The 16,413-nt window shown below is 49.5% G+C and overlaps 1 protein-coding gene across 1 annotated transcript; it reads right to left on the bottom strand.

Annotated features, from left to right (window-relative positions):
* Positions 1 to 286: 286 nt before the first annotated feature.
* On the bottom strand, positions 287 to 11,016 carry RHOG (ras homolog family member G). Its single transcript, XM_080911153.1, has 2 exons — positions 10,942 to 11,016; positions 287 to 1,453 (listed from the first exon to the last, which is right to left on the bottom strand). Exon 2 carries the CDS (start codon positions 1,382 to 1,384, stop codon positions 809 to 811), a length of 576 nt encoding a protein of 191 aa, XP_080767279.1. The 5' UTR covers positions 1,385 to 1,453; positions 10,942 to 11,016; the 3' UTR covers positions 287 to 808.
* Positions 11,017 to 16,413: the final 5,397 nt, after the last annotated feature.

Below are 16,413 nucleotides of genomic sequence, written 5' to 3'. Positions count from 1 at the left end.
TCAGATGTATGACTGAGTGCCCCACCTTCAGGCTGGCTTCGAAACCTCCCCTTTGGACCAGGAAGTCTTTCCCTCAAGTTTTGCATCCACTGTGGCATCTGTGGCTGTGTCCCAGAGCTTTGTTAGGGAAATTAAGGGTGATGGGAGGGAACCACAATGGAGCCTACTGTCTTTCATCCCCTCTTAGAGGAAACAAAAGGTTCCCAGTCTCTGGGGAGCCCTAGCTCATGCCCACCCCTAATGCCCAGCACATAGGGAGGAGCCGGGGCCACTGGAGACAGGAGGTTTTATTGATGCTGATGGGGGTAGGAAAGGCCCCCAGGAGCACGGGGCCTGAGTCAGTCAGCAGGCGCATAAGTCCTGGGCACATGGGGCAGGTTAGGGCACATTTTTCTTAGGATTCTGTGGCTCCTCCCTTGTGGGAGGGAAGAACATCTTGGAGATCCTACTCCAAGAGCTAAGGCAGAGAGAGGTTAGAGCCCCTGTCTTGAGAGGAGGCATCAGGCAGCAACTCTGGAAAGCTGGATGAACTGGTCAGTAGCGGGAAATGGAGGAGAGCACTGGGTTGGCCTCTTAGAAAGGTCAGCCTGGCTTAGGTGAACTCATGGAATACTTGGTATTCCCAAGCAAAGTGGGGTGGGGCCCAAAGCCCCTTCCCTGTGTACCTCCTTATGGAATAAAAGGCATTCAGGGAGTTCCCAGGCAAGGGGTGCCAGAATTAGTCCTTAAGGCACAGCTGGGGGCAGACAAGGCGCCAAGGCACAATTGGTGGGGGGACAAGGGACAGCCTCCAAGCTGAGTGCCAGGGTCACAAGAGGATGCAGGACCGCCCACGCTTTATCGGCGTTGGGTTGAGCACCGCCCGGACAGCCTCAGCAAACACCTCCTTGACGCCATCTTGTTGCAGTGCTGAGCACTCGAGGTAGCGCACTGCATGGATCTGCTTGGCCAGCGCCTGGCCCTGCTGTGGTGTGATGGGCGCTTGACCCTGCTCCTTGAGGCGCCGTAGGGTATCAGGCTGGGCTCTCAGGTCCTTCTTGGTGCCCACCAGGAGGATAGGGACGTCAGGGCAGTGGTGACACACCTCCGGGTGCCATTTGTGTCTCACGTTCTCATAGGAGGGTGGACTGGCAATGGAGAAACAGATGACGAAGACGTTGGTCTGAGGGTAGGAAAGGGTGCGGAGGCGGTCGTATTCCTCCTGGCCCGCAGTGTCCCACAGGTTTAGGTTCACGGTGCGCCCATCAACCGCACTCTGAGCGCTGTAATTGTCGAACACAGTGGGGATGTATTCCTTGGGGAAGGCGTTAGTTGTATAGCAGATGAGAAGGCACGTCTTGCCTACGGCCCCATCGCCCACCACCACACACTTGATGCTCTGCATTGTGTTTTTAAGTTACTACCTTGGAGGCAGTGCCTCCTCCCTCTTCTGGACCCCACTGGAAGTAGTGACCTGTGGAGAAATGAGAGGGACATTCTTGATTTAGGAGACCTGTACCTGTTGAGAAGAAAAGATGCAGAGGAAAAACCACTACTTTGTTCAGTTCTCCTGACGCCATCCCTAATGACGTCAGATCTAATGACATCATCCCCAATCCCGTCAAGACAAGCATCAGAAACAAGGAGAGATGCTGAGCAGTTGAGGCGCGCACCTTTAATCCCGGCACTTGGGAGGCAGAGGCGGACAGCCAGGCTGTTACACAGAAAAAACTTGTTCCCACCCAAATAAAAAAAGGAAACAAGGAGAGGCACTGAGTAAGATGTTGCAAAGCTGCAGCATTATGAGCTCCGGTACCAGCCTAAGGTCAAATCCCCCGTTTCTAGCAATGACACTGGACAAACTACTTCTTTAAACCTCAGTATTTTTACCTGCAAAATGGAAACAGCACCGTACTTATCAGTTACTCCTTTTAAAACACCGAGGATAGTACCTGGTGAACTCTTGTTCTTCCTTAATACTGGGATCTGCTAGATCATCAACTACCCACTTATGAATGCCTCTTACTAGTCCAGTCTCTCAGCGTTTGCTCCAGAGCCTCAAAAATCAAGGTCAATATGCATCATAGCACCAAGGCAGCCCCTTGTTGGGAAGCAGAGAAGGAACTCTGGTGCTGTGGAGCGTCAATAGACCCAAACCCTAGCAGTGTTTCTCTCTGACTGCGGCTTCTAGGACCATCAGGGAGGGAATGGCACTGCTGGATGAGGTTACTTCTCACGTTCCCACTAACAGGATTTCCATCCACTGAGTGAGAGTTCATCCTCAGGATGGACAGTCGTCCCTCAGAGTGGGTAGCAGATGTACATAATGGCCCCCCCCCCAGGACAGTAGAGCGCCTCAGACTACAAGACTGCAAACCTAAATTCTACCGCAGCCAAGCACCAGGCACTAATCTGTCTGGGCCTCAGTTTCTCTTTTCAGGAAATGAAGGTAGAAAGTCTTTGACAGGGTTGGAGAGATGGCTCAGTGGTTAAGAGCAGGTACTGCTTTGCAGAAGACCTGAGTTCAAGTCCCAGCACCCACGCACTCTGGGCAGCTCCCAGCTGCCTCTCACCCCAGCTCCTGTGAAGCCTATGCCTCCGGCATTGGCACTTGTATACAAAAACAGGCAGACAAACATGAATACACATAATTAAAAATTAAATCTTAAAAAGTCTACAACAGAGGCACTAGGGGATGAAGTCAAACAAAGCTGGATGTGGCAAGTTTATCAGTAATCCCAGCATTCAGGCAGCAGAGGCAGGATTATGCAAGTTTGAGACCAATCTGATCTACCTAAGTGAGTTCTCAAACTCGCCAGAGATACATAATAAAAACCTGTCTCAAAACAAGACTTGGACCTACAAGGAAAACATACTCATATTCGTACTTCATATGTGAAATATAAATTTAAATATATTTTAAGTGTGTGGAGGTGGAAGGAGGGAGGGAGACAGATCAAGAGGCATAAAAGCAGAAGGGGAAACTACTTGGGAAGAGGAAGGGCAATGTGTAGAGAGAAGGGGTGAAAAGTGGGGAACGGGGTGACTATCAGCCAAGTATAAAAAATATACGCACATAGGAAAACTTCAGAATCATAGCTATTTTCTTGTATCCTAACAAGGGTCATAAGTCTTATTCACTAATAAACCACACATTCTTTGGGCGCTGGCTTTCACAGCGGAATTCCCGGGCCTGAAATCTTCGGGTCCATTCAGGAGGGGATGAAGTGGCAGTAAGACTGAGACCCCTCAAGTCCAGCAATAGGCTGAACGGACTGGAAGGCAAGGAGGGAATTTTGGCCAGCAGTCACAGGCCCAAGAGACTGAAAGTACAACAGCTCTCTAAGGAGGTGGTTATCAACCAGCAATCAGTAAGTCAGCTCTCTAAGGAGTGGGGAGGGAGAGTAGCTTCCGGGGTTGGCAAGGGAGAAGGGGCATGACACGGGAAAATGATTATGCATAAGTTACTGTCCAAAACAAGGTGCGGCATATGACCCAGAGCACCAGACGCCTGAATCTGACCTATTGAGCTCACCTGCTGGTCTTGATCCTCGATAAAACACCTCCTGCCGTACACGTCTTTACAGATGGCATGGTAGCATGCCACTTGATCCTCCTAACAACCTACTGGTAGGACTTCTATTCTGCAAAGGGGCCAAACTCAGAACTGTTAAAAGTAATCTAACGTCACACAGCTATTCAGAGTATGGGAGCCAGGACACAAACTTAGCTCCGTGATCCGAAGTCCCAAGTTTTTTTCATTGTATCAGATGGCTCCCAGATAACTGTGGAGCCTTGAACAAATTAGTCATTTCCTTTACCTCAGCCTCAGTTTCTTCATCTCTACAGCAATAGTCATAACACTTGCCTTCCTGGCTTCATGGGGATACAGAATGGGAGTGAAATATACTTTGGGAACTATTGGGTCAATAAACATGTATGCTCATGTGTGAAAAGTATCTACTTTCTCCCTATTAACTCCCAGTTCAAACTAGTTTCTTCCCCCTTTATTTTATTATCTCTCTCTCTCTCTCTCTCTCTCTCTCTCTCTCTCTCTCTCTCGTTCTTAGCATCACTGGGGATTGAACTTAGAGCTCCAGACAGGCTAGACAAGTGCTCTACCATGACGCTCCATTTCCAGCTGTATGGCATTTCTTTTCTCAGAAATTCTTTGGCTGAAGTGGGTCAGATAAGCTTCCTTTAAGTACTTAAACTCTACACTAGAGAGTCTAACTTATGCCAAATAGGAAAAGATTGTCAGTGCTGCAGGCGGAAAAAACCTGCTGAGAATGTGGCTCAGTGGTATTACCCTTGCCTAGCATATGCAAAAGGACAGTTTCAATTTCCAGAGTTCTACTCCCTAGTAATAAATATAATAATCCCCCAAAATACCCAAGCCTTGGTTTCACAAATAAATTCTATTTGAAAACCTATACGTTAGCCAATGACAACTTGTTCTAGGTTTTGATACCCAATTTAACTCATTGAGATCATGTCTAGACTCCTACTTGGTCATTCCAAGATTATCATAATGTGAGGGGTTTTAGAATCATACAGACCTCGACTTAGGATGGATTGCCCCTGTAATCTTCAATTTCTTTCTCTCTCAAATGTGGCTACAACAGTACTCTCTCGAAGGGTTGCTATACAGGTTAAGTACATTAATATACAGAATGTGCAAGATACAGGTGCTTAGTGTGAGTTCCTAGCTCCTTGCTCCAAAAGTCTACAATGGTGTTTGTGCAGCAAGTCTCAGTCCTCCTCTTCTTCTTCCTCCTCCTTTTCCAAGACAGCTTCACCGTATAGCCCTAGCTAGCCTGGAACTCGATTAGCAGACCAGGATGGTGTTGAACTCAGAGATCCACTTGCCTCTGTCTCCCAAGCGCTGGGATTGAAGGTGGGCAGCACCAAACTTCCTACTCATTCTTGTCTCTCAGATTTTACACACACAGCCACTGCCTTCTGATTTGCTGGGACAGCACTTCTGAAGAGGAGGATGAATCCCTCTCAAGCCTGCCTCAACCAACGATATTACAATGCTGAGTTTTAGTGGAGAATAATGCTAACTTCCCAAAATCTTGCTAATTAGCTTGAAATGGCTCTAGAGGGGTTAGTGTGGGAATATAGTATAGTGTGGGCTGGAGGGTGGAATCTATCAGGATGAGTCTGGTCCTTGAAGTTCAGCTTGCATCTAGTGGGCCCCGGCATTGGGGCGTGTCCCAGGCTGGTCCAGAAGTGGAGGAAAAGGAAGTACTGATGTTTGCCTGATTGCCTGATCTCTGTGGCAGTTAGAGCAGGGGAAGTGTCCCAACTGGGAGTGGGGGAGGGGAAGCACAGACTCTTAAAAGATGGGTAAGTGTAATCCTACAGCCTGCCCAATGAAGGCTTTTTGTATTTTGCAACCCTCCCAACTGAGAATGCACAACCCAGCCCCTTACCTCTGCAAAGTGACCTGTATAGGTATCTACCCCACCTACCCCAAAACACAAGCAATACTAAACAGGGCCAAGCCTGGTGGTGGACTACTCCAAGAATGTTTCTGTACAACCATAGGTGGTGGTGGCAGGCAGATATCCGAGTTTGAAGGCAGTCAAGTCTACAAGGTAAGTCGCAGGACAGCCAGGGCTACACAGAGAAACCCTGCCTTGAAAGACCCAAGGTGTGTTTGTGTGTGTGTGTGTGTGTGTGTGTGTGTCTCAATCCAAGTCACAAGAGACTTCCCTAATCCAAAGTCTAGTCCCTATCTATTTCATGTGGAAGCTGGTCAGAATCTTATCTCGTTCTTAGACTGGGAAAGCTTAGAGGGAAAAGTCCTGCCTGGTTTCCGACTCCCTAGCTGAGTACAGCACATGTGGCTGTCAGTAAAAAACAAAGCAACAATGAGCTTGATCTGTCCCTCTGTGCACACAAAAGCTCGGCTCCTATGACTGCTGTGCACCCTTCAGATTCTTGCCTCAGTTCTGTTCCCACCTTTCCCAGTAGTGACTGTTCTGTGAGGATCTGTGGGGAGGGAAGCCTGTTTATGTGCAGAGAAGCCCAGCACAGGGCTGAACAAAGTTGCAGAGTGACCCCCCCCCCAAATCAATCCTGACATTGAGACTGGGAACAAGGAAAGCCTCTATGCCCAGAGACACTGGACAAAGGTAGCCAACTTCTTCCTCACTCAGAGAAACAGAAAGTTAGGGTAACACACACACACACACACACACACACACACACACACACACACACACTAGACTGATCTGTCCTCAGCTACAAGAGTAAGAAGTCAAGCAGTGGTAATTCAGAGGGGCTGAAGAAAATGGGAAGAAAAAGTACAAGACAGGCCAAGGATCAGACTGGAATAGCTGAAGACCTTTGGCCAAAGACAACCGGGCCAGGAATAGGGCACTGCAAGTTTGTTTGTTTGTTTGTTTGTAGGTAAAACAAGGAGGCTCACACTGGGGCTGCAGCTGGGCTAGGAGGAGGAAGCTGGGGGAGACATGAGGTCAGTGTGGGACTGGGACCAGGCCAAGGGCTGAGGCTCTTTCTACCCCTTCTCAGCAGCAGCAGGGAAGAGCCCAAGAGAACCTAGTTCTCAGTCTTAAAAAAAGAAACGTCCTGAGCCTGGTGATATGGGCATATGCCTTTAATCTCAGCACTCAGGAGACAGAGGCACTGCACTCAAAACTCTTGAGTTCGAGGCCAGCCTGGTCTACAGAGTGAGTTCCAGGACAGCCAGGGTCACACAGAGAAACCCTGTCTTAAAAAGGAAAAAACAAAAAACCCTCACACTGAAAGACTCTTCCTCTGGGCTCCAACACATAGGATTTTGGACTATAGTAGATAGGGAAGGAGAGACTTGATGCTACTTTCTAGGGATTGCTTGCAGAGAAGGAAGAAACCAGGCAACTGGAGCTGAGAACACAGAGGGTTGAGACAGCTTCACTAAGTCTGTCCCATGCTCATCCCAACACCCAGGGTGTTCCACAAAGGGTGAGCCCCAGAGACAGGACAGCTCCAGCTTGGGGAGCCAAGCCGCCCCTCCCCCACCCAGCCACACAGAGGAAGGCTCACACACTGGTTTATTTCTCCCCTTCTAGCAGCAGCTCAGCAATCTCTGGGCCTATGAAGTGCCACACTTCCTTTGCTTTACCGACTTCGCAAGGCTGGGAGCGCCAACCTTGCAATCCTGGCCCCCAACTTAAAAACAGAGAAACCCAGGGCCTTCCCAGTCCTCTAAGTGTGCCACTCAAGGTCTGAGGGGGTTTCCACCAGGGAAAAAAAACATCAGGGAGGAAACGCTACATCTATTTTCCACTGTCAGTGGGCACACTGCTGGGGCAGAGGGCAAGGTATACAGCCCATCCGGGAGTCCCGAGACAACATCCCAGCATTGCTGATCTTTTTATCTGTCCACCTACAGTGATCTTTGTACTTTGAGTAGAGAGCAACAGTTCTAACCAGGGCAGATCAAGGCTGGTGAGACAGGAAGACACTGAAAATGTAAGCCCCCCCCCTTTTTTTTTTTGAGACAGAGAGACAGAGTCTTCCTATATGTCACCTTTGCTGGCCCAAAACTTGATATGTAGACTAGGTGGGCTTCTGCCTCCCAAGCACTGGGATTAAAGGTGTATACCACCAGACCTGGCTTGCAACTTAATGCTGAAATAGAGCCAAGAGATACTAAGTTAACCAGAGGGATACAAAGACTTAGTTGCAAATTTAGGTTAAGGACAGATCTCCTAACCTCTGGCCTCATGTTTGTCTCACAAAGCAGAGACTGGGAAGACCTTTATCCTGATCTTTGACTTTAAGATGGCCCTAGCATGGTTTGTTTCCAGAGGGCTAGAGGGATGGTTCAGTGGGATTAAGAGCACTTGTTCTTGCAGAGGACCTGGATTCCATTCCCAGCATTGACAGAGTGGCTCACAGGTCCACAGAGTTCCAATTCCGGGGGATCTGACACCTCCGTGGGCACCAGGCATGGATGTGGTACATGTAGGCAAAACACACACATACACATACACACACACACACAAATAAATAAAGAAATGGACCAAAGGAGTCAAGCAGGAATCTGTCTGCATCCTTTTGCTTTGAAGTTATCCAGCCTCCCAGCCCGGGTGCATCTTGTCCCGCTCATGGTTTAGCATTAACAGTGTGCTACTACTGGACAGCCAGCTACCCTAGTCTTGTCCTAGCTGAGAAGCTCTTCCTTTGGTCTTTAGCTCCTAGGGACGTGCCCTCCCCCCATGTGAGATGAGGACAAAAGAGGAAGCTGGACCCTGGACAGGAAAACCAGTCTGATCTGGGGAGGTGGCCCAGGCTTTGTCTTTGGTTTCCCTTTGGAGGTCTTCTCACGGACCCCTACAAACCTCACCTTTAATGGATCGACACTGTACATGAAGGGAAGAGGGTTTTCAGACTATTCCCTGTTCTCCAGCTACTGTCATCAGTATCTCCACAGCCTCTCCTATCTTCCTGCTCATAACCCCTCAATAGCTATTACTATCTGCCTTAGTATCTCCCCATAGCCCAGATCGCTAAGCAGAACGTGTAGCATCGTTCCCCTTCCACTTCTCATATTACCCCAACCATCCACAGCAGCTTCCTAGGCACCCCCACCCACCCACCCACCCACGGCATTTTCCCATTTAGGTCCCTCCCATCCTGGTCACACTCTTCTTGCAATTAGCTCAAATTTCCAATGGGGCCAGACCTTGTCTAAGAGAAAACGCCACCACTGTCTCCGCCCTCAGAGCCCTGCAAGTCGCTTAGCTTACCGAATACTAAATTAAGTACTAGTTTGTCACGCTAAGAACCTGGGCTCCTGAGGATTTTTATTGAGCGGTGATGTGGAGAAAATGTGCCCTGTGCACATCCTTTCCCGAGCTGGGGTTTAATACAGATCCCTTGGATTTCCTCCCTGGGGCCAAACCTCTGTATCTCCCAGAAATGAGAGTAGGAAAGACAGGTGGAGAAGGGCAGGCCCAGAGGAAGGAACAATTGATGGGAGAGGGACAACTGTGAGGTGGTAAGAGGATAGGAGAAGGAAGGAGCCTAGCTCTTAAATTTAGCTGTGCTCGATGATCCCCCAAATGTGACATTTGCTCTCCTCCGATTCTCTTTATTCTCACGGACAGACATTGATAAGAAGAGCCGAGGAGGCGGACGCTGAATCTGAGCACGTAACCCAAAAGCTGAGGCAGGAGCTCCAGAATGGAGCCAATCACGTATGTGGCCAGAACAGACTACCTTAGACTTTGGAGAAACCCCTCAGAGAGCGGGAAGAGAGAGCTACGTAAGAAGAGAACATCAAGGATGCTTAAAGACAGGAGTGTCTGCACAACTCCCAGTCAAGGCTCTGACACACACCAGAAAATGTAGACACCCAACATCTGCAGTCCCTACCAAGCAGCAGGGTTACAAAGGACAAACATCCTTGTCTCACATCCCTCTCCTGAAAAAAAGTTTTTAAAAAACCAGTAGAGACTTATGTTAGACTTGCTGCAGTTTTCTCTCCAGAATCTTGCCTTTGTCCCTTCCTTTTCCTAGAAGATCAAATGACCCAACTCATTTTCCCCACCGGTTGCAACCAGTAAGTGCTAGGAGACAGAGAGGAATCGGGGTAGTCTGATTTCCCATGGACTTTCTCACTAGTCGTATTCTTGGCTCCCAACCCCGGCTGCTACAGACTGCTTCCCCTTACTTAACCACAGTCACCCACCGCAGGTTCCCTTCATTCTGCCGGCTTCTGCTCTGGGCCTTCTCAAGGCTGAGGGCAGTTATTTTGTCTCTAAGAGATAAAGATGTTGACACACCAGAACCTGCATGTTCATGCGCGCGTTCACATGTTTCCAGCCCTTTAATCATCACCGGGAGGCTGCAGGCAGCATCTCTACTAAGCTAAAGAGGCTTGAAAACGGCTCTCAAAGTCGGCAAGTCTAAAGCAGCTTCTGACACCAAACTAGAATACAGGAGGCAGACGGAGGGCGGCAGGGAGGAGAGAAACAAGATGGGGAGAGATGGAAAGGGGGAGAGAGCAGAGAACTGAGCGGGGGAAACAACAGGGCCGGGTAAATGTGAGATCAGGGCCTGTGCGCATCTATGTGGCTGGGGGAAAAGAGATGGGAGGAGGAGAATGTGGTCGACACTAAGGAGAGTGGAGGAAGCCAGTATGTGGAATTCAGGTGAGGGAGAAGTCTTAAGAACCCTCAATCATTCCAGAACTCCAGCTGCCTCTCAAAGTCCTTAAGTTGTCAGCGAGTATCGGTATAGAGGCCGCTTCCTAGGTTTATCCTCATAAAAAGAAAAAAGGCAAGGCCAGATCGAGTCAGATCGACACGACAGACGTGCTCACTAAATACCTACTGTTGCATGGGACAGGGATAAAGAGGTTGGCTCAGGAAAACACGGAGAGGGAATGGGGATTCCCCAACCGTGTCCTCAGCAGCAACAGTGTAGCTATGGACTGGCTCTGACCTTCCCGGGTGAGACCTTACTCTGCAGTCTCAGACTTTAGAGGCCCCAGACACCCCCCGCCCCCACCCCCCGTCCCACAAATGTCACAACTGCGGAGCAGAGAGCGCGCCTTCTGCAGCCTGGAGGCCCTTTTCCTTTCACACACTACTGAACTGCCCCCACAACTTCTAAGGGCACCCCACCGCAGAGTCCCAGCCCCACAGCTCAGCGCTTTCCCATCTTCCGAGCTTCTCACGGTTCGGGTCTCTGGGGTCCCTCGAGGACTGCAGGAGCCCACTCTGTCCCTCGGATCCCACCGTCGACCCAGCTACCAGCGATCGGTTCGCGGTGGCCGCTGTCCCCGCCCGGCCTGCCGCGCCCGCCCAACTTGCAGTGAAGGAAAACCTCCCGCCCTCGGCCTCCCTCCTGCAAACTTCCCGGCTCCGCGGCTACCCAGTCGGGACCGGCTGAAGTCCTCCTCCCAGGCCCGCTGCCCACCGGGCCCGACCCCGGCCTCACCTGGTGCCCTCCCCGCGGCGGGGGAGCTGGGGGCGGCGGCGGCGGCTCTGGGCTCAAGAAGGAAGTGAGAGCTGGAGGCCGGAGGAAGTGGGGGGGTGGGGGCCGGGCCGGCGGGGCCGGGGCGGGGCGGGGCGCGGGGGCGGGCCGGCCGGGGCGGGGCGGACCAGGAAGTCCGCAGCCTCCCCCACCCTGCAGCCGGGGGTCTTCTGCTAGCTTTGCCCTCCGCACAGTTCCGCACCCCCTGCTTCCCGCCACTTTTCGCCCCGAGACCCCTTGAGTCTGGCTCACAAGGTCAGATCTCCCCACTTTCCCTTGGCATCCCAGCCTAGCAGGGGCCCTAAGCTGGGCGCTGGGCGTTTGCTCTCTTCCTAGTTAGTCTCACTCCCCGCCCCGCAACCTCCGCGGGAAGGCTGAGAAATGCCTTCCGCTCAGCCCGGGAGTCTAGAGGTAGCGGTGGCTGGGCTAAAGGATTAGCCGGAATGGGTCAGGCTGGGGCAGTCCCCACCCCTGCCCTGAGCCTTGGGAGAGAGTCGGGTGGCGGTGATTCAGCTGTGGGAAGGTCCCAGACCCCTGGGGAGGGTGGGGAGACGGGTGGGGGGAGGGCAAGCTGCCGTCAGCACCCCGGGAAAAGACGTGATCAGCAGAGATGCAGGCGGAGCCGCGCGGGCCCCCAAAACAGGATGTCGTGTCGTGGTTCCGCACCTCGCGGCTCCGCGGGGCTCTGGGGAGGGGGCGGGGCGTGGGAAGACGTGGGGCTCTTCTTGTTCCCTGATGTCGCCCTGGCGCGCGGCTGCTTGGAGCGGTAGGACCGCACCCAGGCCTGAGGTCCGGCTTGGGCCGCGGAGACAGGCGAGTGGACGGCCTCGTGGGCGCCCTCTGGTGCTTCTAACCCAGGCCTTGGGCGCCGAGTTTTACCGGAGAATCCACATTCTTAGTTCTTTCAACAACTTCCCGGGTGCTCTACCACGTGCTGAGCAAGGTGCTGTGGAAACAGCACGAGGTAGACCACCCGGTCTTCCAGAGGACCTCCAAATAAAGGGGATCAGGTCTGAGAAATAGTTTAATGTTTCCAAGTATCAGTTTTTCTTTTTTTGTAACATCAACTCACGCAGAGGATGTGAAGATAGGTGTCCGTGCTGTGCTACTGTGCAGAAAGTCAAGTTAAGACAATCAAACTCAGGCTGGGTCAGTGGCTGACCAAATGCTTTTTCTCAGATCCTTCAGAAGCCCGTTTTCAACGCTCAGGCAGCTTGTACACCTTTTACTTCTTTGGTCCTGAGGCAAATTCCTCCCTGTGAAGAGAGGAGAATGGGAGGGACTAAGGGAAATTTGGGAGGGCAGAACTAGTGCTTGGTGTTTAATGGAGAGAGGTTTGTGAGTCCCAAAAATAGCAGGGTCACAATCAAGTGGCTTCATCGAAATTAAAAATACGTTTTAAGCCAGGTGTGGTAGCACTTTTGTAATCTCAGCATTCCAGAAGTAGAGGCAGGAGGTTCAGAAGTTCAAGGCCATTCTGGGCCAAATGAGACTATACCTTAATTTTTAAAAAGGCCAGCATGATCTACATTTCAAGACAGCCAAGGCTGCACAAAGAAAACCGATCTCAAACAAACAAATTCTGAAAAAAAAAATTAAAAAATTAGTCTATAGCTCAGTGATAGAATGCTTGCTTATCTTGTGTTTAGGCCTGTACCCCAGCACCTCATGCAACAGCATGTTTATTTGAGAGTCAATCGAGGGGCATCATGGTAGGAACAGGGTAGAAAGTACATTGGGTAAATAGAAAGATTGAGTTGACAGCCTGGGCTCACACTCTGCCTCTGAGTGTCTTGGGTTTACCTCACCTTTGTCCAGGAGGGAGAGCTTTTCGGATATCTGTTTGGTGGAATATAGTACTATTGCATCTGAAGCTTCCAAAGGAGGAGATAAATTCCCAGGACTAAGTTTCAGAAGACCTTGAAGTCTGGACTCAGCCAGTCGGACTAAAAAGGTTTTACGTGATGTCCTTACCCATTTCTGAATCTCAGCTTCCTCCACAGGAAAACAGGGAGTTGGGGCAGATGATACCCTTCAGCTTTGACCTTCTTCGATGCGCTCTTGAGGATAATAATTAAGTAATTGAGGTTTATGCATCTAGTACATTGCTCATAGTTCCTTAATACCACTTAGGTCATCCTGTTTTGAGTTCTAGTAAATTGTATCTGTGTCTAATGTCTGTCTCCTCTACCAACTGTTAAGTCCTTTGAGGTTGTGTCTGATTCACCTCTGTCCACCCACTAGTCCTGGCACAGACAGGTCTGAGCATGCACTTGCGTTCAGTAAACATCTGTGGAATGAAATTGCTTCAATAAATTACTAATATGTGTAGAGTCATCAGCATCCAGGTGATTTGGAGCCACTTTGTTGTCACAGATGTGAGAAGGGTCAATAAGGCCAGAAGAGGGGTATAGGCAGAAAGGTGGAGCCATCTGGAAGGGCTTCTTGGAGGAGGAGAATCTAAACTAAAGAATGTTCATGCCGTAGTCTTTTTCCTAGTCTTTCATGAGCTTTTCTAATCAGTTGAGTTCGTGCAAGTGGCATGTCTCATATGCTTACAGACAACTGAGGTACCCACAGAACCTGGATATTTAGAAAGAAGAGGACATAAGGAAGTTGTTTGTTTTTGTTGTTTGTTTCTTGTGGTTAGGCTCCCACGCCTGATGAGCTTCGGCTGACCTTGAATGCCAGTCTCCACCTCTGAAAGTTTTTTTGGGGTGGGGTGGGGTGGGGTAGAATATACATGATAGAATAGGGTTATTAGAATTCAAATCCTGGCTGGTGGTGAAGTATCTAAGGGCCTTTGAGTAGCCACATACCATCTTGTATTCATCCCTTCAAGTCAGTGTGTGTGTGTGTGTGTGTGTGTGTGTGTGTAGGCCAGAAGTTAAAGTCAGGTGTCCTCCCCACTCACTTTCCACCTTCAGTTGGGCTAGACTGGATGGCTAGCAAGTCCAGGGGATCCTCCTGCCTCCTACTCCCCAGGACTGGGATTGTAGGTCCATTGTGCTATGTGTACCTGGGTGCTAGAGAGATTTGAACTCAACTCTTTATGCTTTCACAAGCACTTTACCATCTGAGTCATCTCACCTTAGCCCCCCCCTCAGTGCATATTCATTGATGGTCTTCTTGCTGCCCGGCATAACTTTACATTCCAACGGTGAAGTGGAGAGGGCAGCAGCCAAGACCCTATTCTGATATTCCTAGAAAAAAATAGGCCTGAGGCTGGAGAGTGCTGGAGCGCTCAGCAGTTAGAGTAGTTGCTGCCCTTGCAGAGGACCCAGGTTCTCCTATTCTCCTGGAACTCCAGTTCCAGGGTTTCTGATGCAGTTTTCTGAACTCTGAAGGTACCACACACACACACAATATACACTTGCAGGCAAAAAACAAATTCATGTACATAAGATAAAAAATAAATAAAAAATAAGGACATCTTAAGTAGACAGATCGGTGAGTTGGAGGCTAGCTTGGTCTACTTTCAGAGTTCCAGGACAGCTAAGGCTATACAGTCAGTCAGACAGACAGACAGACAGACATCTTCAACAGGTATCACACAAAGGCACAGAGTACACCACAGAGCTACTTTCTGAGTCATAGTTTCATTTTAAATTGTGACTGACAAATGCCTTGAGGGACTGCGTGGGTGAAGTAACACCTGTGGAATGGCAGGACCGGCCACTGGCACAACAAATGAGCATTCATTCCCATAGCCCAGTGACATTTTCAAGTCCCCCCTTCCTCTGTTTCTTAAGCCAAAATGGTAAAGGTGACCATTGCTCATATGAAGGGGTCCAGAGACGGGGATAACAATGTCCTGGGTGATCTCACCTGAGCTCTGCCGGTTTCCTGCCTCTAGTCCCGAGGAAACCCCAGCTTGTGTGGTTTTCACATAGGGTGTTCTGAGAATCAGTCTTAGCAATTTTGGCGTCAGGGAACCCAGTTTTCCCGGGGCTCGTTCCTCTTGGCCTATCTCAGCCAACTTGAGATGTAAACAGTCTCTTCACTACTGTCTTTATCCGTATTGCCAAAGACAGTTTCCTCGTCCAGTTTTGTGTGCTTTGATGGGAAAGACTGGAGACAGCGGCACAAGCAGGGGAGGTGACAAAATAAACAAAGCTGAAGGCATTGTTTTTGACTCTCTAGAGGAACCCAGGAGAGAGTGGGTACAATGATCATGCCCAGTTTTCCAGGAGAGTCTTTCCTCCCAGGCAAATAGAATAATAGTTGTCCTGTTTCCTTGCAGATGCCTTTGCATTTTTGAGGTGGGTGGTACCCAGGTCACCTGGCATAATCCCTTTTTGAGAAATTCCTCTTCCTCAGGAACAATTCAGTTCTGTAGATGCCTAAATAATCCAGTATTCCCCATCTCCCCACATTTTGTTGTTATTTTTGTTTTGAGACAGGGTCTTACTATGGAAACGAGGCTGGCCTCCAACTTAGAGATCCACCTGGTTTTGCATCCAGTGTGGTGGGATCAAAGTTGTGTGCCAACATGGCCCCTCTCCTCTGATTTTTACTTTTGAATTTACTTTTTGTTTTGTTCTGTTTTGTATTTGAGACAGGGTTTCTCTGTGGAGCCCTGGCAGTCTTGGAGCTTGATCTGTAGACCAGGCTGGCCTCAGACTCACAGAGATCCATCTGCTTCTGTCTCCCGTGCTGGGGGTCAAAGCAGTGCACCGCCACGTCTGGCTGTCATTTATTTTCTATGTGACCCTGAACAAGTTGCATTTTATGCAATTTTAGCATAACTTAGATATGATTTATTCTTTTTAAATCTATAAAAGAATTCCTTGAGGTGGAAAATATCTTCCTTCATTTTATAGACTAAAAACATGGCTCCATGAAGGAAAAATAGGACTTATCAGTCTTCATTTAAACCTTTATAAGATGAATCAGGATTATGTGGCATCATCAGATCACCGTGGATGTTAATTATGTGAAGCATGCTCGGTGTGGGCAAGAAATTATGTTTATCACTGCCTGGCTCAGTGAATATTTGTTGACGGGATAATTGTATGTAACATGTAACATAAAACCTAGCCTATAATAATTTCTTCCGGATGGGTCTGATGGCATATACATGTGATCCCAGTGTTCAGGAGATGAAGCCAGGAAGAACAGTTCTAGGTCTCTCTTGGCTACATAGCAAATCAAGGCTGCTCTGTGCTCAAAAGCCAACAGTACATTTTTCCCCCCTTGGTTTTCTGAGAAAGGGTTTCTCTAATTAACAGAACCCTAGATGTCCTGAGCTTGCTTTGTAGACCAGGTTGGCTTCAAACTCACAGAGATCATCTGCTGCTTCTTCCCAACTGCTGGCATTAAAGACATGCACCACTATGCCTGTTACAGCAGCACAGTTTAAAAAGTTGCTGGGAAGTAATAGCACATCCCTTTAATCCTAGCATTTTGGAAGCAGAGGCAAGTGGGTAACCAGGG

The sequence above is a fragment of the Micromys minutus genome (genome assembly GCF_963924665.1).
Source record: "Micromys minutus genome assembly, chromosome: 2".
NCBI lineage: Eukaryota > Metazoa > Chordata > Mammalia > Rodentia > Muridae > Micromys > Micromys minutus.
Note: the sequence above shows the minus strand (reverse complement) of the source record. Positions and strands in the feature narration are given on the sequence as shown.

Coding starts and splice junctions, on each gene's coding strand:
- RHOG (XM_080911153.1), bottom strand. CDS start 1,384: ATGCAGAGCATCAAGTGTGTGGTGGTGGGCGATGGGGCCGTAGGCAAG.